This window comes from Crocodylus siamensis, chromosome 12 (assembly GCF_052110815.1).
Source record: "Crocodylus siamensis isolate JL-2025a chromosome 12, ASM5211081v1, whole genome shotgun sequence".
Lineage (NCBI taxonomy): Eukaryota > Metazoa > Chordata > Crocodylia > Crocodylidae > Crocodylus > Crocodylus siamensis.
Genome location: NC_143406.1, coordinates 31,462,104 through 31,484,562, shown reverse-complemented (window position 1 = coordinate 31,484,562; position 22,459 = coordinate 31,462,104). Strand labels below are relative to the sequence as shown.

Below are 22,459 nucleotides of genomic sequence, written 5' to 3'. Positions count from 1 at the left end.
TGGCTCAGGAGTTCATCAGCCAAAAGCTACTGCCTTGCCAGCCAACCTGGGAGGGATAACACTGGACTCTGCCCTTTCTCTTTACAGTCCCAGGGACAAGTGGCAGTCATCTTAGCAAGCATGAGACACAGTGTCTACTTGTTCTACTCTACTCTGTTTTATTCCAGTGAAGAACAACAGTCTTTGTTCTTACCAGCAGACAATACAGCTTTCCAGCTTAAGATATACAACTCAATTTTGGAGGGCTTATTTTAAGGGAAAAAGCATGCAAGTAATTCTATTCAGTATTTCCATAAATATTTCTATAACACAGTATTGCTAGAAGAATCTTAACCTGTTTAAGGCATCAAAAACAATATTTTAATGTGTGCTTTCCTTGCAACAGTATGTCAGTTAATCAGTATCTAAAGTTTCACAGTGCAGTAGAAGCAAAATATTAAAATAGGAACATTAGCAGATTGAAAATAGATTCAGATTGTCTAGATTTACTGTAACTTTTCTATTGTCAATATCATGAGTACCATTCAAGAAATGTTTTTACAGTTCTTAAATAATTCACAAGTCAGCATGTATAAGTAGTAAAATGACTTCCCTTTGCTTAAAACAATTTATGTTACTTGAAAAAACATAAAAATGGACATGAATATTTATAACAGGTAGTACCAACTCTCCATCTACTTGGCAAGAGGTCCGAGCACATACTGTAACAGAAACTATACAATTTCTTCAGTAACAGGGCAGCTTTTGCACAATTATTATTCAAAACCACTACAATTAAACTGAGCTGACTCCTAAAATATTTTCTTTCACATTATCTCTATACATACCTTCATTCAGGGCCCCCAAAAACTTCCTACTGAAAATTTTTCAATAGATTATTCAATTCTCTTGAACTTGCATATAAATATTAACCTAAAATTCCACAAACAAGATCAAGGCGAGTGGGCCTGATGTTAAGTTTACTGAGCTGGGAGATGGAAGGAGTGGGGGAGGCGAGGATGGAAAAAGAAGGCTGGATGGTCAAGGAACACAACATCTAGATGAGAATAATTGTGCAACATGCAATATGCATTCTAGTACCTGCACTCTAACCTTAACCCTAACCCTTTAATTTACAAAAATTGTAAATTCTAGTACATTTTTTCCAAAAATTGATCAAGTTAATGCAACTTGTGGTCATTATAGAGTGCACAGATACATACTGGGTGCATCTACACATGAAATTAAGGCAACGCAATCAACTCTGTAGCAGTTCACACCAGAATCAACTGCTCCTGGTCGCAGCGTCTATACATGCACCTGGGACAACAGCAATTTGAGCCCCAAGCTGGATGAGCTGACCGGGCACAACTTATGCCCCTGGTCACTGTCTACATGTGCACTTCAGCCATAAGATAAGTTAACTAGTTTATTGTGCCTTAATACCAGCACATGTAGACTATGACATTTTACTGTAATGCTAATTAGTCAACTCCGCAGTAAAGCACACATACAGATACACCCACTGTGAGCAATAGGATTAGTATGTCATGTAGCCAATGCAAGATACGGAATTTTAAATAAAAACCTACTGACAGTACTGAACTTGCAATTTCAGCATTCCCCAAATATCACAGTATCACAAGCATGGTATGACGTTTACATACTAAGGATTGTGTTTACCTGACAAATCATCATAGTTTCAATTGTAGATAACATACTTTAACAAGAATTTTCCAAGTTAAAATGTTAACTCATTAGGCAAAAATTTGTGTTAAGTGTTCACAGTCTAGCAGTGTGAGATAGGTAGGTAGGGGGGAGGGGAGGGGGAAGGTTGAACTGGTGATAGAATATAGTTGGTAAAATGCAGACAGGTTACCTGGGGTTATCAGATGGCAGGCAGGTTATAATGTGCCATAAATTCAATGTCTATATTTATTCCATGGGGTTTTTTTTGTATCCAGTAGATTTATGAAGTTCACAGGCTTTTCTATGAAAGGTGTTTTGTAAATTCCCCTTGAGGATTAGACTGGAGGGAGTGGTTGTCTCATGAGAAGTGTGCACCCACAGGTATTTTTGTCTTTGATAGATTTTCGGTGTGTGTTCATTCTCGTATGAGTTGTTTGGTTTCTCCTACGTATTTTCCATCAGGGGATTTAGGAGGTGCAGGTGTAAGATCCAGGAATGGTGGTGGCTCTGTTGTGGGGTGTAGTTGTTGTGGGAGTGATGGAGAGGTGTTGGCAGGTTTTACATATTTTGTCCTGGCAGTCTGGATCCATTTGGTGCACTTGGGGCCATAGGAAGTTTGCTTCTGGTGATGAGGTTTGCAAGGTTTGGTGCATGTTTGAAGGCTAGGATGGGTGGGGTTGGAAAGATCTCCTTAAGAATTGGATCTTCTTCTAGTATGGGTTGCAACTGTTTAAGGATTTTTCTGTATAGGTTCCAGGGGAGGATGACATATTGTAACTAAGGGCATATGATTTGTGGGGACTTTCTTTTTGTACTGCAGCAATTCTTAACGTGGTATCCTGGTGTTTTTTCAAAAGTATGATCCACCTCTGTGGAAAAGTGTTCTTGCTGGGTAAAAAGCCTTTTGAGATTTGCAGGGTGACAATTGAAGGGTGTTCTCAGTGCAAATTCAGTGGTATTGGACAGCTTGGCTGTATATTACAGCTTTCTTGGTATGTTTAGGGTGATTGCTGGTTCTGTGTAGATATGCTGATCTGTGGGTTCCTTGTATATGGCAATTAGCAGGGCTGTGAGAAATTTCACCACCTGTTTCGTTTCTACACTGTTTCAATTAATTTCAAGCTTGAAACAGCGAAATTGAAATGAAATGAAAGGCTTCAAAACAGCCTGGAAATAAAATGAGGGCAACTGAAACGTTTCAAAATATTTCAGGTTTCAAAGCTGGGCTTGCTTGCAGCTAAAGAAAAACTAAGGAGAGGGAGTGGGAAGGGGGTGGGGAGGACTACTCTAATATTGACCGTGTAGCTGGCCAGTGACTGCGATCCTTCCCTGAGGTCCCTTTCAATCCCAGTGCACTGGGGGGGGACGGAAAAAAAGCTTGTTTGAAATGAGCTTTCTCTGCACCTTCACGCTTACAAGTGACACAAGTTTTGCTCCAAACAGTTTGAGGTGCAGTTTCCCAGAAACCCCCGCACCTATCTCCTTGAAACTTGGCAACTTTGTGGCCTCGGCAGAGGCTAGCATGCCTGCAAGTTTCATCTGAATCAGGCAAGAAATGACAACGTCATAAGCAGTTTTGTGCTTCCCCATTACAGCCTATGGGCAAAACATCAAAACAGCACTGAAACAGTGAAACAACAAAACTAAACACTGTCCTGTGAAAACGGAAGTCGAAACAAAATGGTGCTGTTTCGCGCAGCCCTACCTACTGATTTGTATTTTACCATTCTGGATATTGATCACAGTGCCTAAAAAAGGAAGTGTTAATGCTGTTGTATTCAAGAGATAGTAGTCTGATGAAGGGGTGATGGTCCTTGAATTTGTGATAGAAATCAATCAGAGATTGCAGATTTTGGGTCCAAATGAAAAATCGGTCCCCACTAATTGCACACCGTTAGTTATGACATACTATCCTTCCCTGGAACCTGTATGGAAAATCCTCAAACAACTGCAACTCATACTAGAAGACGACTCAATTCTTAAAGGTATCTTTCCAAACCCATGCATCCTAGACTCTAAACAAGCACTGAACCTCACCAACCTCATCACCAGAAGCAAACTTCCTATGGCTCAAAGTACACCGAATGGATCTAGACCATGCCAGGACAAAAGAGGTAAAACCTGCCAACACATCTCCACTACCCTCACAATAACTACATCCCATATCAGAACCATCACAATTCCTGGACCTTATACCTGCACCTCCAGAAATGTAATCTCTTTCCTCCAGTGCACTAAATGCTCTGATGGAAATTATGTAGGAGAAACCAAACATTCTGGTGTGCAGTTGAACGCCCACTGAAAAAATCTATCAGAGACAAAAATACCCAATTACCTGTGGGTGCACACTTCTCACAAGATAACCACTCTCTCTCTCATCTCTCAGTTCTAATCCTCAAAGGGAATTTACAAAACACCTTTCAGACAAGCCTACAAACTTCACTTCATAAATCTACTGGATACGAAAAAAAAATTAAAAAAAAATCATAGACTAAATAGACATTGGATCTATGGCACATTATAATCTGCCTGCTATCTGCTAACCCCAGGTAACTGGCCTGCATTTTACCAGCTATATTCTATCACCAGTTCAACATTCCCACCCCTCCTCACACCTATTGTCTTTTACCTCTCTGATTTTCACTGCCAATCAAGCAATGTATATCATAATTTACCAGCAGACTCTCGCTATTCCTGAAGAAAGGTGTTTGTGCCCAAAAAGCTTGCAAAGAACAATTTTCCAACTATTTAGTTGGTGTAATAAAAGATACGGCATCTACGCAAAGAACCTGGTCTGCCACAATCTAGAGGATAATTAAACCAAGGCAGATGGATAGTCTGACAAGTGATTAAACATAGGTATCAAAATAGTAACCAGAGGAAAAAACCTGTATGCATGTAAACAGATATCCTTTTGTCCTGGAATCCTACAGAGGTGCTTAAGGACCAGTGAACTACAGGAGATAAAGTGTGCTAACACCCTCCCCCCACCCCACCCAATGCTGGTACATTTGTAAACAAATCTCAACTCATTCAAGTTAACAGTCATTCATTCCAGGGACAAGACAGTGAGGTGCAGCAATGGAGCAACTTGTATAAAATACAATGGGCTAAAGAACCTTGTCTACTTGTAGAAAGGACACCTGAGGAAACAGGTGTTCAAAGTCTGCAAGATCAGATCTGAAACCAAGCTCATGGTTTATGAAGCAGTTGTGATCCCCACCTTACTGTACATGGCTGAGATGTGGACAATGTACAGGAGACACCTCAAGTCACTGGAGAAGTTCCATCAACGTTGTTTGTGGCAGATCTTTCAAATCCAGTGGAAGAGAGACACATCAACATTAGTGTTCTCTCACAAGCAAACACCACAAGCACTGAAGCAATGATCATCCAAAATTAACTTCGCTGGGCTGGCCACCATCATTCAGATGTCTGACTCCAAACCTTCAAAGCCTTATTCTTCCAGCTCAATGAAGGCATATGCTAAAGAGGCCAGAGAAAGTGCTTCAAGGACGTCCTCAAGGTCAACTTGAAAAAAACGCAACATTTACATCAACTCATGGGAAACTATTGCCCAGGACTGTCCCAAATGGAGGAGGAGTCTGCTACAAGGATCTCCATACTCCGACACCTTATGACAACACAAGATGGAAAAGCGGGACCATTACAAACAGCGTGTCACGGACCGAATCAAGAATCCAGATCCATTCATACCACATGGAAACATGCCTGAGTTGGAACAGAGTCTGTCAGTCCCAGATCAGCCTAGTCAGCCATCTTCGGATGCACAGATAAGGCAATCAACCTCGGCTGCGAGGAATTGTCAAAAAAGATTGCATAAAGGGCTACATAGCTTCTTTTTCATTGCAGGTTTGATCAATCAGCTGTAGTGTCTCAATGGCTGTGATCAGCTAAAGAAAAAAAGGATGTTGTGTCCTTGGATGACAGGGCTCTTTCAAAGATGCTGGCAAAGGCACTTCAGTATGACAGTTACAGATTTAAGACTTCTGCATTCACTTCACTTGAAGTGCTTACATTTAAGCATATTACTAATGTGGGTTTAGAGAAGGGATGGGCAAAACATGGCCCACGGGCTGCATCCACCCCACTATCCAGCCTGCGGGGCCCCTAAAAAATTTAGAAAATTAATAGTTATTTACTCCTAGCTGCCTGTCTAAGATGCCAGGAGCCAGGGACAGTAGGACCCAGGGGTAGCCTCAGCAGGAACAAGCAGCCCAGCCCTACCCGCCCCACCCCCAGCCATTTCCCAACAGTGCCCAGGCATGGCTGTAGCACCACAGGGCTCCCAGCTGCATCACCAGACTGCAGGAACATGGGAGCACCAATACGCCAGGGCCAGGAGCTGGAGAAGGGGTAAGTCCTACCCCCCTGCACCATATACACATACCCACACCCCCTCACACTGGCATACATGCAAACCCCCACCCCCTCACACTCCAGCCACCCTCCCCCCACAAACCCCTACCCATCTACACCCCACATATCTACACCCACATGCTCCCTCATCCCACCCCCCACAGACATACCCACACCCTTCCCCACACCCACAGCCTCCCAGAAACCTATACCCACTCCTCATGCCCCCTACCCCATCACAACATACAAGAGTAAGATTTCATTTTAAGTTACTGTGCAATTACCTCTATGCACAGTACACAAACGCATGCAAATCAGGACAAAAATATTTTTTGAAATCAAATTAAGGAAAGTTTTAGATGCTTGCTTTTTAGAATCTAATTTGGTATTTTTCTGGTTCCAAGGTGGTAAAACCTGTTGCTGAAAGGAGTACTTCCAGGGGCAAAAGGAGGGACTTCTGGTGGCAAAGGTCAAAGGTTAGAAGGTGGGGCTTCCAGTCACAAGATAGTGACCATGTGGTGGGGCACCTGTCAAGGGGCAGGGCTACATGGTCTTTGACAGCTTGCCAAAACTCGATAAGCAGCCCTCCGCCCAAAATAATTGCCCACCCCGGTTTAGAGATTGCAATCTATATATTACTGTAAGAACTTCAACAGCAAGACAATTTTTTTAAATGTAACCCACTTCAATATAATGCAAAACCTCCCAGAAAAAAACAAAACTTTAATAGAAAAATGTTTTAACTCCCACTACCTTTCCCTGACTCACTGCTCAAGGGACAGGAGTGAGACCAGACCCCAACTAACACTCTGAGGCAAAGGAGGGTCGCAGGGTGCAGTGCATGCATCTGTTGATGATACAGAGCTTTTCAGTCTCCCCCCTGCTTCTTTATACTGTCTGCAGCAAAATGACAGGGGAGCAAGACAGCAGTGAGATAATAACAGTGTTTACCACCCGATCAGCAAAACAATAGCCTCTCCCCATTACTTCACGTTCTTCTTCAACAGCTGATCAGCCAACCTGTTGATTAACTCCAAACAGCCCAAAGCAGTCACTGTTCTATCTGCCTGTCCCAGTGAAATTGTAGACACATACACACACACCCCTGCATTAGCTGGCATACCACATGCCTATGGTCCATGAAGCTGGGGTCCCTGCTGTGGGAGATGGGAGAGAGCAAGGGGGAAGGGTCTCTGCTTGAGCAGCAAAGGCGGGAGGGGGGAGGGCGGGTAGAATAGAGCAGGGGTGAAGCCAGGCAGACCCTGCAAGTCTCTGTTAGAGCTCCAGTCAGGGAGCAGAGGGGAGGGGCCAGCCCTGCTGTAGAGCAGAGAGCCCCACCCAGCCCAGAGAACATGCCAGGATGCTGGAGGTGTCTGGTTTACCTTAACCCAGGAAGGGGTCTGGGATAGACACTGCATAAACCACTTTGAACCAAATCAGTTAAGTCTGATACTACATTTAACCAGATTTCTCTCAAACCAGTTTCAGAAATTTGCAAACTGGTTTATGTGGACTGAGCATCTGTTCTGTTAGAGGTTTAAACCAGTTGCTGGATCACTTAGGCTAGGGACAGACATTACATCAAAACTGGCTTAAGTGGCAGATACAAACTCAAAATGGATATGAAGAGTACAGCTAGTATACTTATTTTACACACAATTCCTTTCCAAGCGTCTTGTACACACTGGTAGATAGCCCATGATTTTCCTGCTCAATAACAAATAGGTGACACACTTTACTTCCAAATTCTAACACTTTATGGATTTTAAAATCCAGGGGTTTTAAATACAAAGAAAAAAATAGATAGGCAATTTAATCTGAGGCCACAGTTGTTGGTTTTATATTCACATTACAGCAGGTTTTGGAACAGCAATTACTTACTTGTTAAAAAAAGGTTCAATGAGTTTTGATCTAGCAGATACGTGATTTTTTGGAGGACTGAGAAATGAACCTAGTGAACAAAGAAGAAATTCAGCATATAATATGTAGCTACACAGATGATCAGAGAATACGTCTGGAAAAAGACTACAGTACCCAGGAAATTAGCCATGGAGATGAAACACAGTCCTGTTATGTAAGCATCATAGCCTGCTTCATGAAGCTGTTCAGAAGCTGTGTCGTAACTTGGAAATCCTTCTGCACTTTCTAAGGAAGGAAAAAAAGTTTAAGGCAACCTTATATATTTGACCACAAACTCACATCGTATTTTGCTAATTATACAAAGCATTTAAGTTTTGAACAACGTAAAGCTTTGTTCATAGAGCCAAATCCTATTCAGTAATATTAGTCCCTTACATAGCGCACTCTTCATCCATAAATCTGGACCATAATGCAATTTTAACAGTTCTGTATCTATAGAGAAGACAGAAATGAAATCTGTGAAGTCTATTTTTCCAATGTTTCTGCAATGCACATTCAGTACAGGAGCACATATTTTTATTTGAGTAGCAAAAAGACTAAAGTTTTCAAAAGTATCTATCTGCATGGCTTAAGACACAAAGCTATAAACTAGGGCTGTGCAAAGCTTCAGTAATAGATTCGATTTGGAGATTTGGCCTGATTCGGCAGCCAAATCTGAATCGAATCGGAAGACCCATTAATTTCTCTGAATCAAATGAGAAGCCTCCAAATTGATTCAGAGAGATTCATATATTTGTCCATTGACTGTACAGGCAGGCACTAGACAGTGCCAGTGGGAGCAGCCAAACGAGCCCCAGCTTGAGCAGGCAACCCCGGGAGAAGCTGCGCCTCATCCGGCTGCTCCCCTGGCTGCCCCCTGCCGGGTCAAGGCAGGCAGTGCTGACAGCCCCAGGAAAAGCTGCAGGGGCTGGGAGATCAAACCGGGACCTGGAGAATTGAACTGGGAGCTGGGGGAATGAACAGGAGCTTCCCTCCAGCTCCCAGTTTGATCTCCCCAGCTCCCAGTTATTCCCCCCAGCCCCTGTAGCTTCTTCCCAGGGCTTCCAACACTGACTGCCTCAGCCTGGCAAGGGGGCAGCCAGGGGAGCAGCTGGATAAGTCATGGCTTGAGCCGGCATTCCCAGAAGAAGCTGTGAGGCTGGGGGGAATGATGGGGGAGCTGGAAGAGTAATTGGGAGCTCGGGAATCAAACCAGGAACTGGGGAATAGAACTGGGAGCTGGGGGGAAGCCCCTGTTCATTCCCCCAGCCCCTGATTATTTCCCCCAGTTCCCCGTTCAATTCCCTAGCTTCCCAATCATTCCTCCACAGCTTCTCCTACGGCTGCCAAAATTGCCTGCCTTGCCCTGGGGGCAGAGGCAGATGGGGGAGCAGCTGGATGAGCCGCAGCTTGAGCCAGCAGCCCCAGGAGAAGCCGCAGGGGCTGGGGGGAATGATTGGAAGTTGGGGGAACAAACAGTGGCTTCCCCCCAGCTTCCAGTTCAATCCCCCAGCTCCCCAAATCATTCCCCACAGCCTCTGCAGCTTCTCCTGGGGCTGCCAGCACGTCCTGCCTCACCCCAGTGGGGGGGGGGGGGGAAAGGAGACTGGGGGAAGCACGGCTTTTCCCAGGGCTGCCATCTTAAGCCAGGGCTCGCCCAGCTGCTTCCCCAGCTGCTCCCAATGCCTGCCTTTATAGGCTATGGCTGAATAAGATTCAGCGCCGAATATCTTTGGATTCAAATTCAGCCAAATTGAATCAGGACAGCGATTCGAATCACCAAATTGAAATCGCTCTCCCTCTGAATCATCGATTCTGAAGTGAATACTTCCCACTCCACACAGGTCTACTATAAACTATATTTTCAAGACTGCCACTTGATTTTTCCAAGGCATGTAAATGAACAGACAAACAGATACCTAGTGGACATGTAGACTGCACTAGGTGCTATGTGCATCATGACATCTGGCTCTGAATCACTTTCAAGAAAGAAATTCCCTTTGGAGCCTAGCTGAAGAAAAGTGTTCAAATATTTACACCTTTCATTTTTCTCTCAAAGTTACAGGCAAATATGCACCTTAAATTTTTTCTTCAACTTAGAACTACATAGCCTTTATGACTGAATTTTTTTCTCTGTGATATCTGAGTATTGCCAAAATTTCTCATCTGGAAAAGAAATAAGGTTGTTAAACAGCCATTTCCATCCTTCCCACCCACTCATGCAATACCAAGGCCTTTGCCACGTTAAATCACATCTTAAAACTAGTTATATCACATCTTAAGTTGTTACCCAGCCACACATTCAATCAATTGTGTGAAAAAATTAGGAAACCACAAAATTATTCCACAAAAAATATGGAACAGGTTTGAGGCCAATTCCTATAACTACATTAACTCAATGTGCAGCCAGGTGTGCATCACAGGGCAACAGGCTCGAGGGGCCTGTGCCCCTGTGCAGGGGGCGGAGAGGTGGCAAGGACAACCCAAAAGCACGGGGACAGGGCCCAGAGAGAGTCATGACCTGGAATAACTTACCCGGCCTAAGCATAGTGGCGGGAGACATGGACGTGGGCAGCGTTGCCCACCGTTCCTTTATCAGCACACTTTCAGTGTGGCTAGAGTAGCACAGGGATGTGATATCATCTGCTGCCACTTAGATGGGTGTTCAAAAACTGGCATGAGATAAGGAAATGGGGGGGCAACAGCGGCAAGATACCTACAGGCTCCTGGCCTGGGCATCCAATCAGACTATGCCTTGGGAACACCAGGGACATCCCAGAGATGGACACAGCATCTTGGGGGAGTAACCCCCTTGACTGTGGAAGAGAAGGACCAAAGATCCGATGGCCCAGTACACGACAGGGACGCGTGAATGGGAGGATGGCCACTGCCCCTGGTCTTCTATGTTTAGTTACATTAGTTTCTCCTGGGGCCTGAAAGTAAGGCCGTATAACTTTTGCTGCCTGAACCAGAGGGCGAGAGACCAGGAGCTCCCATGGACTCTAGGGTGGAGAACTATATTTAGGCAGGCCCGGATGGCCCATATAATTGGGGGGCGGGGCGGTCTCAGAAGGTGAGACCGCTCCTGCAAGAGGTTTAAGCCTCATAGGTAGAGCATAGGCAGGAAGTAACCCTGGCCATTCCCCAGCAGATCCATGGACACCACATGGGTTGGTCAACCCACCTAGAACACACAGTCGGGGCAGCATGCTGGATCACGGGAGAGCCCAGACTTTCAACCACATGGCCAGAAACCAGCATGTTGGCATGTGGATGGGGTGTAGGAAAAGTGAAGCCCCAAGGGATGTCCATCCAGAGAGCCACCAAGTGAGTCCAGGTCACATGGGAGCCTCCTGCATCTTATTTTAAGAACAAGACATGGCAGGCAAGCAATAGGGGCTTCCTTTAGGAAACAACACATGGTGGACATTAGTGCCAGAGAAAGATAAAGCTCAAGTGTGAATCACCCAGCCCTAAGCCACTCAGGAGTGGCTGCTCAGGCTTAGACAGGCACAGTGTGGCCCTGCAGCTTGGAATCCCATCAGCTGAGTCACCATGCATCCCCACAGGTGGGAGCTTGGAACAGCTCATGGGACTCAGCCACAGAGGCGCACATTTCCTTAATGCACCCCTGGGGCTGGGACTCCTTTCAGCTGAGGGGTCTCCCAGTCATGGAAAACTTACTACTTGCCAATACAGGGGGAGCCTGAAATAGTGAGCCTGGGCTCCCTCTGCATCAGCAATAAGGCATGATGGGAACTGATGTGTATCATAGCAGGAAGCATGATTGTGTGGACTGTGCATCAGACTGTGCACATCTGGCAGAGGCCTAACTGGTGCAGAGCAGAAGTTAACAAAAAAGTTATATTTGCATTCTTGTCATTAAGATGTTTTCTCTTCCACTAGACTAAAGCTATGAAAACACAGCCATAAATATTGGGATGTGTTTCATAATAGGTAAAGGAAGCTTGTGTTTAACAAAATAAAGCTATATCTATTGCTATATCAACTACCTGAATGATGGTTACAAAGAGAATAGAGCTAGACTGTTCTCAGCGGTGGCAGATGACTAGGCATATATTTCAATCAGGGAGTCCAGGACCAAATTTCACAGGCTCACCGTGGCGCTGGGCGCCAATTTCAGAGGCAAATTGCAGCTGCCCCCCTCCCCCACATGCCTCTGCCAGCAGGGGCAGCCAGACACATGGGCTGCCACTGCTCCTCAAACAGGCCTGGCTTAAACAGGGGGAAAAAATAAGTCCCCCTGGAGCCCAGCCCCTCACGGGGACAGGCCACTGCCCGCCATACTCTCCCCCAACCTCCCCCCCGCCCCGACACACACACACACACCACCCCTCTCCAGCTGCACACGGGTGCAAGGAAAAACTGTTGCCCCCCTGCCTACCCCTAGCCAGGTCCCACTGCTCCCCCCCTGCCTCAGCACAGCTCTACTCTCCTTGGCCCTGTCCCCCACCCTCCACAGCACTCAGTCACCATGGGACGGGCCCCACCAGGCCAGGCAACCATAGCTGTGAAAGAAAAAAAGCTAGGCCCTGTAAGCCCAGGCAGCAGGGCTGGGAGGCTACATGAGGGCAACCCTCTCACCAAATCAGCAGCTAGGTTGCTGCCCGGAGGGAAAACAAGGACAGACCTTTTATGTTTATACGGAGCCCCACTTTTCCCTGCTTTTTTGTGGGGATTTGTCTGATTTTTATGGAAAATGCCTGATTTTGCATTTTATGTGAAAACTACAAAAAAAAAAAAAAAACACAATTTCAGAACATCCCTATAGATGACAGAACATGGAGCAACAGCTTCAAACTGCAGTAATGGAAGTTTAGGTTAGATATAAGAAATAGCTCTCTCACTAGGAGGGTAGTAAAGCCCTGGAACAGGTTCTCCAGAGAGGCTGTAGAGGTTTAAGACCTAGACAAAGCCTTGGCTGGGATGAGATCATTGGGGATCGTCCTGTTTTCAGCAAGAGGTTGGACTAGATGGCCTCCTGGGGTCCCTTTCAACCCTAACTTTCTGTTAGCTTAAGAATAACTTGAAATGTATATTTTAAACTTGAAATATGTTTACAAGAAAATGACACAGTGTATTAAATGTTTTACAAACAGTCATTTCCTCAAGAAGTAAACTTTCTAAAGAAAGTGTAAACACCCAACAACATAACTGATATACAATTAACTGAACCAGCGTTTCAAATAATGACAACTGCCCTTTTAACTGTAATGGATACCCATATACCTCCCACCACAAAGACATAAATATTCCAATAACTTTAAACCAGCTTAAATCTTGAAGGTTTAGTCCCCCAAACTGGTTATGACATCTCATTGGAGAGCTTAAGCTTTAACCTAGTCAGCCAACTCCAGTGGAATAGAGCCCGACAAGTTATTAATATTTTTTTTTGGAGCATCATTCTAAACTGTGCAGCCAAAAAGGCTCACCAAACGGTCACCAAGTTTTATTGGACCCAATAATAGGTTACCAGTGCACCATCACCATGAAAGGCACATACAGAATTAGGGAACCAAGCACCCAGCTTCTCCTGGTTACCTAAAAGAATCACCATCACAGAAAAGCAGCACACTTATTTACTGTAATTTCTTCTTTTGTTGCGGCTCCAGTTGATTAGAACTACAGTGCAATTGCTATGCACATTTCGTATTCCAAATTATACACTGAGTAATTATAGTTACGTGCCCATGCAATTTTGCACATACAAGACAGCACATAATTGCATAATTTGAAAAATTTAACTGTGGTGGGGTCTCTGCCTCCACCTCCACGATATGGCGGCACAGAACCACACAACTGGACAGCTGGGTAGGTGGGGAGGGGAGCTCCAGCCTGCAGGGGGTGGGGGAGAATGTGGGCATGGGCCTTGCACCAAATCAGGCCCGGAGGGCTTTGTGCCTCCATTTGCATCTTCCAGCACTCCAGCAGGAAGTTTTATGTGGAGGCAAGAAGGAGCCCACCAGGCCCGATGGCACAGGACTCCAGGCCTCCATGTGTGGCTTCCCGCTGGAGTGCTGAAAACCCCATATGGGGGACTGGCTCGGTCTGATGGCACGCGGACCAGGAGCTGCGCACCAGTGAGCCAGGCGGGAAGCCACATGTGGCGGCATGGAGTCACATGCCATCAGGCTGGGCAAGCTTCTGCTTGTCTCCACATGCGGCTTCCTCTTGGAAACCCCACATGGAGGTACAGAGCCCAGGTGGCCCAATGGCGTGTGGCTCCCAGTCTACGCACCATCAGGCCAGGCCAGGCCAGCCAGCTTTGTGCCTCCACATGGGGTTTCCAGCACTCCAGTGGGCAGCTGCACATTGAGGTTTGGAACCCTCCCAGCCCAATAGCGCATGGTTCCCACCTGCAGTGCTGCAAGCCCACACGCTGGCAAAAAGCAGTTTGGTTCGAAGGCATACACAAACAGGCCGGGCAGACTCTGTGACAACACATGTAGGCCCTGGGACTCAGCCAGAGGCATTCACTGTGGGGGCTCTGCCTGCTGCAGACATAAGCACCCTGAAGGTCTGCTGAGCCTCCAGCAGTGGGGCTGTGCACCATGGGAAGGGGTGTGGTGGGTGTCCCCTCACCCACCTACAAACCCCCCCACAACTCTCCTCACAAACCCCACACCCCTTCACAACCCCATCCACAATTCCCCCCCGCAACCATGCAAAGTACCTGCATATATTTCTAAAGAAGACTCAAATAGTGTTATATTTTAATTTGTAACAAAAAAATAAAATAAATTAACCTTACATCATTTTGAGGTTTTCTGTGCATAATTCCCTGGTGTACACTAAATGTTAGATTAGTTGAAACATCTTTGCTTACTTAAGGCAACACACCCACTGCTCCAATACGTGTTATACTGCCCAACATTTTAACCTCCATAGCAAGAAATACATTCCAGAATCCTAAAAACAAACTTGTCTCTGATTACTTTAACCTTCTTTCATATTTCATTATCTTAAAGTAATGCAGCTCAAAAAAAAATCTTAACTGTATTCTACAAGATAGAGTGAACTCTAATCATTACTGTGTTTAAAAGTCCATCCAAGTACTACTAATTGATTAAATTCGTATCTTATAAATTTTAGCTTTCAGAGTAGTACATTTGCACACTGGTTTTAAACATCAATCAAGACAACAAAATAAATGTCAGTGAATGCTGACAAAACTGTTCATTTAATGTGCGCTATTTCATTTTGCAACACAAAATAAAGCTGAAACATGGTGTCTACTACTGACCCCCATTCACGTCAACTTTCACAACAACTGTTGTAAACAAGTAACCATTATTACTATTATGGTTTAAACAGCGTATTTAATTTTAGGTTAAATAATGAATTTATCTTAATCTCTTCTGTAAAAGGAGCACAGGTAGAATAAGCACTTTTGTGCATCCTTACCAACTTTAGGAGGGTTGAATGGAACCTCTTTTAAACGCTTTTCCAGTTCTGCAAGGGACGTGTTATTAATTAGCTCCTAGAAACAAGAAGGCACAGCATAAGCCATCACTGACAAGTGCATTTTCCCCACAGACTAAGTAAATGGGATTAGAAGAAACATTAAATTTACTACTACCATCTTTGTGTCATTTGAGAAGGAACACAATCTAGTTCTAAACTCATTCTAAAAAGGACAATTCCAGAAAAGTTAAAAAATAATTTGCATACATTTTTATAGATGCATATTTATATCAGAGACACTTCAGTTCCCTAGAAACTCAAAGAGCTGGTTATATTGAAACAGGTTCTACAGGAATCTTGGGTTAATACTAAGAAAGCCAGCAAGGAAAATTCACAGCATGTCAGAGAGGCACATGGAGTGAAACTTAAGCAGCTCTTGCCTGGAAATATAACTAATGAAAAAAAATATATATATTTATTCGCCAAGAGAAAAGGTTTGCTTTAAAAAAAGTGTATATACAATGCTTTGTGAAGCTACTCCAGTCTTGTTTAAAAAAGTTAAGAACCTACCAAGTATCTTTCAACCCAGTGGCCAACCTCATATTTATGTTTCCAATGTACTAGCATTCAAAGTCTCAATAAGTTATCCTAAGCACTAAATAAATATGAGGCCCTGTTTTCAATCCAAAATGCTTTCAATATAATACTTTAAGAAAATTATAAAAAATAAAATCACTACTGTAGCTTCAGTTAATACAAAAAGCAACATTTGTGTAACCAAATGATCAGTTTTTTAAGTCTCAAACCATTTTTATTTGTGCTTCTGCTCAAGATAAGGCCAAAAATAGTTACTAGCCATGTTTACGGATCTTTACAAGCTGACATAAGAGCCAGGTTGTTTTAAGTTATTTATCAAGTGCACGTAAAAAGCAATGCATTGTTTAAAATCACTCCTATTTATCAGAATTCATTCACTTGAAGGGCATGCAAAAAATGTGTTAGAGAATAAGCCCTAGTTTGGGTACTTGTTCCTCCAGCGTGCTCTCTGGGGGAAGAGTGCTTCCATTTTGCTTATAAACAGATTCCTACATATGCCCTTGCTACATACGCCCAGGAGGAACTCACTCATTATAAATATAAACTTCTTCCAACTGAAACTTTCCAACCTTAAACTGAAAAGCTTGCAATATTCTAGGGATTTTAGATGCAGATGATCAAGCAGCTTCCAGAACTTAACTGTCTCCTCTGAATGAGAAAACTCGAAGTCCCTATTGCTATTCATAATAACAAAGCATATCAACATGTTTTTGTAATTATAAAAGATCAAGTTAATACCTAACAATAGTTTGCATGAGCTGAAATTAAAACTCGTAGTCAATAATCAAAGTCAAATAGTAACAGTTCCTTAAAAATGAAGTTGTTTCCATAGCTATGAACTATACAAAGTTTGTTTTCCCATCCTGATGTTCACATGCACACAAACACTTATACCCACACCTATTAGTCTGCCTATTTTATATATTTAGAATAAATACAAGGTACATCTGAAAAATGTTGTAACATGGGTAGACTATAGAAACTACAAAATTGTACATTTATAGCATTATCGTGAGTAAAAAAAAAAAAAATCCAGCCGAACAGAGATACAGTCCAAATTCAACAACGCTGCAGAGGTGTAGCCAGGCAACTGTGCACCTGGGGCAGTACTGGCTATTTTTGCCCCCAAAGATAACACTTGGGATTGTTGTCCCAGGTACCCCCCCCCACCCATTCAGTTATACAACTACACCACTGAGTGCTACTGAAAACTCATTCAGCTAACACTGAAGATAGGATCCTACCAGTATTTGGAAAAAATGTTCCTATAAACTAAAAACATGCCTGTGAAACCAACCCTAGCATTTTAAGGGCATTTTCATTATATGCACAGACACAAACAAGAAGATGCAAAAGACTGCTGCTTTACAGAGCATCAGCTGCTCTACAATTACAGCTGGGTTCTGAAAGAAAGGTATACACTACCATGGGTGTTTTGTTTACTGTGACGTAGGACTGTGGACTTGGAAGCTGATGTGCTATATCAGTATTTCTCAACCCATGGGTCCCAAGAGTATCAAAAGGATCACGAACAAACTTTAAAAATGGATTTTCCCTTAAAAAGAGAAAAATACAGGAAACCATGGTTCTTCCTTCTGAGCTGTGAAGGGCTGCCTTCCCCCCACTATAATCCACACACCATCCACACACCTCCTCCCGTCCCACACACGAGGGAGCTGGGACCTAGGAGCAGCAAGCCGGGAGTGAGGGGCACTGGGTCAGAACTGGCCACTGATGTTATAAATGGGTTCTGGTAAAATAAATAAATAAATAAATATTGAGAACCACTGCTATATAACCCTGAGTTAGCCCAGATCCCAGTGCTAAGTGCCTCCAAAAAACACCCATGAAAAATATTACCTTTTGCTGCTTACTGGTCAAAAGTGAAAGCAGTGTGTGCATTATCAACAGGGAGCAGAACATGAGCAGGCTTGGCTCTCTAGCCACTGCTACTCAGTTACTTGCTACAAGGGAAGATTTTTTCTTTCATTTGCCTTTCAAAAACAGGTGCAGAGCTTATTCTGGGAATATGATGCATGCAGGAAGAAATATGGTATTTTATTATAAATAAATATTTACAAGCTCTGTTACAGAAATTTTAGAAATGTTAGACAGGAAAAGGAATTTAAGAGGAAGCATAAAAATGATCATGCTACAAAGGAGGAATTATTTATATAGGACTGTGGGTCTCAAACTTTTCAGACTTAAGGCACCCTCAAAAATGCCAGCTCTTAGTCGTCACTTGCTCTTTGACTATAGAAAATAGTTTTGTTGCAAAAGAACCAGAACATTTTTTAAACTATGGATTCCTGTATGAAATCTCTGGGTTTATCTTGTGAATCATGGCTGCACACCCAACTGTGCTAACATTCTGCAACTGTGAAAAAATGTCAAGGAATATACCTGTTGTCTTAAAAAGCGTATTTTGGATTTCTGTACTCAATAAGCTAAAAGGTTTTGATCATAGTAAATTATGTAAAGTTACCTTAAAAGGTTGTGTACTTGCCATCAGTTTAGTATCCAATAGCCTTAAAAATGAAGAGAGAAATAAAGGATATAGCATTTCCTTATTAAGAGCATTTCTACTGCTTAGCAAATTATACAAATTCTTCAAGTCTACTCTATTTTATCTACTGGAAACTAGACATATAACTTTCCAGAATCCAGAGTTAAATCTAAGGAGAACATTAAAAGGAGGTTGGTTTTTTTCAATGGGAGAGAGGGAGTGGAAACCAAACTTCATGGAAAAATATTAGTAATATCAATAGCAAATAAACCTTGGTCCACATACAATTAAAGGGGTCAAAACAATAATTTTCAAGACAGCAGCTTATATGTAAAGCCTTATCTTTGCTACAAAGTACACTGATGTCAAAAGTATTATGACTACAAACCACACATCCACATGGATTTTTAAATTAAGTTGACCATAAATCATTCTACACTGGAATTCCAATCACAACTATATCTTTAAGCTTAATCTCGCCAAGAGAATAGTTGGAAGGTGACAGCTGGTACCAGCTGCAAATGAAGTGCAAGTTAAACACTGGTAAATGTGAACAGGAGGTAAATCTTACCTGGGAAAAACACAGGATGTTACTTCCTTGAACTCATTAAGGTCCTAAAATTGAAAATAATTTGGTTACCACCAGGTAATTACTACATCAGCACTAATAGCCAAGAATAAAATGTAAAATTCACTTGTTTACTTTTATCAGAAACTCCTAACTTAAAGCTTGATTTCTTCCAACTTAAATGTAATTTACATAGTTTTACAATATTTAATCAGTAAAGACCTAACCTTTAAAAACCCTTTTCAGGGTCACTGGTGTTCCACAGAATACTGTCAACTCTCTCTCTCTCACACAGTTAAAATACCATATTGCTTGAAGTATTTGCAAGTGCCAAAGCGGCTAAATACAATTCATCCTGGATGATCTCAACTTTTTTAGGTTAAAACATCCTCCATAATTTTTCTGAATTTTGTGGCACCTCAGGTAAGAATCACTCATTTAGAATGTCATAGATGAGCCCCCTTCCTCCATCCTCTTTCATGCTTCATTTGTTTTTATCTTTACCCAGTTGTCTTCTTTAGTCAAGATGAACACTAACCTACCCAAGGGACAAGCGCAGCCCTTCCCACTACAGCTGCTCTTCCAGGGTCTCACAATGTCTGCTTCTCCATTGCCCCTCATTCCCTTCCTCTGCTCTTTTCTTATTTGGTTTCATGGCTTTGCATCCAATAGATACATGAGGATGAAAATGACGTGCCTTTAAAATCAGTGTACACCTCAAATTGCTTGGGATACTGGCTATTATACAGCAGGAAACTCACTTTGCAAGAAGCCTATCCAGAGATGCCAGCACCTACCATTGTGAGCAGTGGCACCTGATTCACAGAGCTTCTAGAAGCAGAAATGCAAGCTCAGTTAAAACAAGCTCTTTCAAAGAAAAGCAGGTGTCCCTCCAGCTGGGGCTGCTCCCTTTCCTAAGTGATTAAGGAGGCTTTGCTGTGTCCCAGCTAGCAGCTTGGCATCATCATTTGGTTGACCACCTGCCTAGGGAGCTTGAGAACAGCAGGGGACTAGCCTGGCTATAAAAACACAGCTCCACAGCCCTATGTCAGGTGACCTGCCCATAGCATAGCAAGCTGCTCGGAGCACAGAATCATCCAGCGCAGGCTCTGGCAGTGCAGGCAGCAGCACAAATCCCGAGAGTAATGGCCACTTTGCTGCTTGTCCATGGAGCTCTTGGGCTAAGAAGTGCCGCCAGCGGCTAGGCTCCACAGCACCCCAGTTGAGAATCAGTGTCTTAGATGTTACAATCATTTCGTAAAAGTCAACTGATTTTTCATTCAAGTCTGAAATACAGTCTTAGGACAAAAGGCCATCCCTCTAACTGTATACTGAATAGAATTTCATAGCTTTTAGAACAGATGTTTCAGAGCACAATCATGTTAGTTTGTTTTCATTTGTACACAACTAGGTTTGTTTTAATAAACATTTAACACACTAGAAGATGGGAGGGCAATTATTTGGGCTGGAGTGCCACTTAAGGAGCTTTGGTGAGATGTTACAAACCAGGGGGCAGGGCTGACCTGGCCCCAAGGGGCACAGCAGGGGGAGGAAGAGAAGGGGACAATTGATCCTAGGGGTGCACAGAGATTTTGGAGGCCAATACCAATAGCCAATTTTTAAGGCAGCATATCAGCCAATACCAATCCAATTGCCAATACCAGCCTGGCAGCTTGAAGAGCAGTGTGCAGCTGGTAAGTCTGTTGTGGTGGAATGGGAGGGGGGAGGGAAGGAGCGCGTGGGGGCAAATCAAGGCTTCCCTGGTGAGGGAGGGATTAGGGCTGGGGCTAGTGCTACCCAGCTGGGGTGGGACAGGCACGGGATGAAGCTGCAGCTTGTCCAAGGGGTGAATTCCAATACAATTTTCTTTATATCAGTGCCTATCTGATATCGGACTGATGTATTGGTGTACCGCTAATTGATCCTATCCAGCCCCGGGCCCAACCACCTTGCACCCACTGTCAGGGGCACAGGATGGAACAAGAGGGTGAGGTCACCATGGAAACTGGCCCAGGACCCCCCACAGGTAGGGGTGCTTGCCACATAGATGGGATGAGGTCATGGGCAGGCAGGGAGCCATGTCCAGGAATGTGGGATGGTAACAGTGTGGCTCTAGGGCCCGAGGTACAGCCACAATTAGCACCCCACACTTCCCTGCAATGGACGCTGGTTCCAGGGGCAGGGACATGCAGGGAGCAGATCACAGCTCTACACTGGTCCTTGCCACACAGTCACCACCCCATGATCCCAAAGCCAACCGTGATCCCAGCCACCTGTCCCGCCCACCCACAGCCCCTTCTATTTGCCCAATTTAGTATCCCTTACCCACAAGGGTCCTGAGCCAGTCTCCACGGAAATCCCACCTGCCTGCTCCATCCAGCACCCCTTGCAGTGGGTGTGGGCAGGATGGACCAGGGTGCCCAGGAAGTAGGGCCAGGTCCAGTGGCAGTAACAAAGACACTGGCAGCAACCAGCCACCATGCCACCCCTGCCCTGTCACGCACTAGGGGACAGAACAGGCCAGACATGCCATGGACCAGGCAGCCCCCAACACCAGAGACAGGCAGGCTCAGGGACCCAGCGTGGGCCAGACAGAATCCCTTGGCAGGCTGGATTCAGCTTCCAGGCTGCATTTTGCCCACCCTTGCTCCAGAATCCCCATTATTATTTAGTGGCACTTCACACCTACACATGTAAGTTAACTCAGCGGGTTAAGGTGATTATTTCAGCCCTAACTCGAAACGCTTCCTAGTTTTGGAAGACTGAATGCAAATTCTGGTCCATTATCCCCAAATGGCAGAATGATTTCTAAATACACATTTTAAAGTTTCTATTATAATTTGTTCAATAAAGTCTGATAAGCTTCCACCCACAAGAGATTAAAATATGTTTATCCTCAGAATTATTTTTATCACAAGAACTCGTGAATTAGTTGAGACTTGAAGACATTTTATAAAATCTGAAGACATACAAGGTGACTTACATCAGGCAGGGGACAGTAGAATTGGTGTATAGTGTGCATGACATCCAGTAGCATATTGTGTCCAATAACAAGCTTGCACTAAAGAAAAAAAAATGTTATAGGCATGAACAATGTATTTTCAACTGCCGTATAAGACAGGAAAAGTTCATGCAAAAATTTTATTTAATTTTTCAATCCAGTATACTTTACCTGGTGATACAGTGCATTTACAGGTCTTTGCTGCAAGTGAATTTTGGGTATCTCTACTGTGGTAGCCCTTAATCAGAAGGGAGAAAGGACCAGAAGCAAGAGAAGGATATGGGAAAGTGGGGTCCCTTACAGAATGGGGGAAGGCAACCTTGTGACAGAGGATGCAGAAAAGGCTAAAAGTGCTCAATGCCTTTTTTGCCTCAGTCTTCACAGGCAAGGTCAGCTCTCACACCACTGCACTAGG

General features: G+C 43.8%; 1 protein-coding gene across 2 annotated transcripts in view; it reads right to left on the bottom strand.

The window, feature by feature from the left end:
* The window catches only part of PARN (poly(A)-specific ribonuclease), a 122,327-nt gene that overhangs the window by 87,553 nt on the left and 12,315 nt on the right, over positions 1-22,459 (bottom strand). For both annotated transcript variants that reach the window (XM_090023600.1, XM_090023601.1), the window contains 6 exons: positions 22,027-22,104; positions 19,047-19,090; positions 18,455-18,497; positions 15,373-15,448; positions 8,083-8,193; positions 7,930-7,999 (listed from right to left, as the gene is read on the bottom strand). In XM_090023600.1, the coding sequence (XP_089879726.1) occupies positions 7,930-7,999; positions 8,083-8,193; positions 15,373-15,448; positions 18,455-18,497; positions 19,047-19,090; positions 22,027-22,104 (422 nt within the window). The remainder of the gene's footprint in view (positions 1-7,929; positions 8,000-8,082; positions 8,194-15,372; positions 15,449-18,454; positions 18,498-19,046; positions 19,091-22,026; positions 22,105-22,459) is intronic.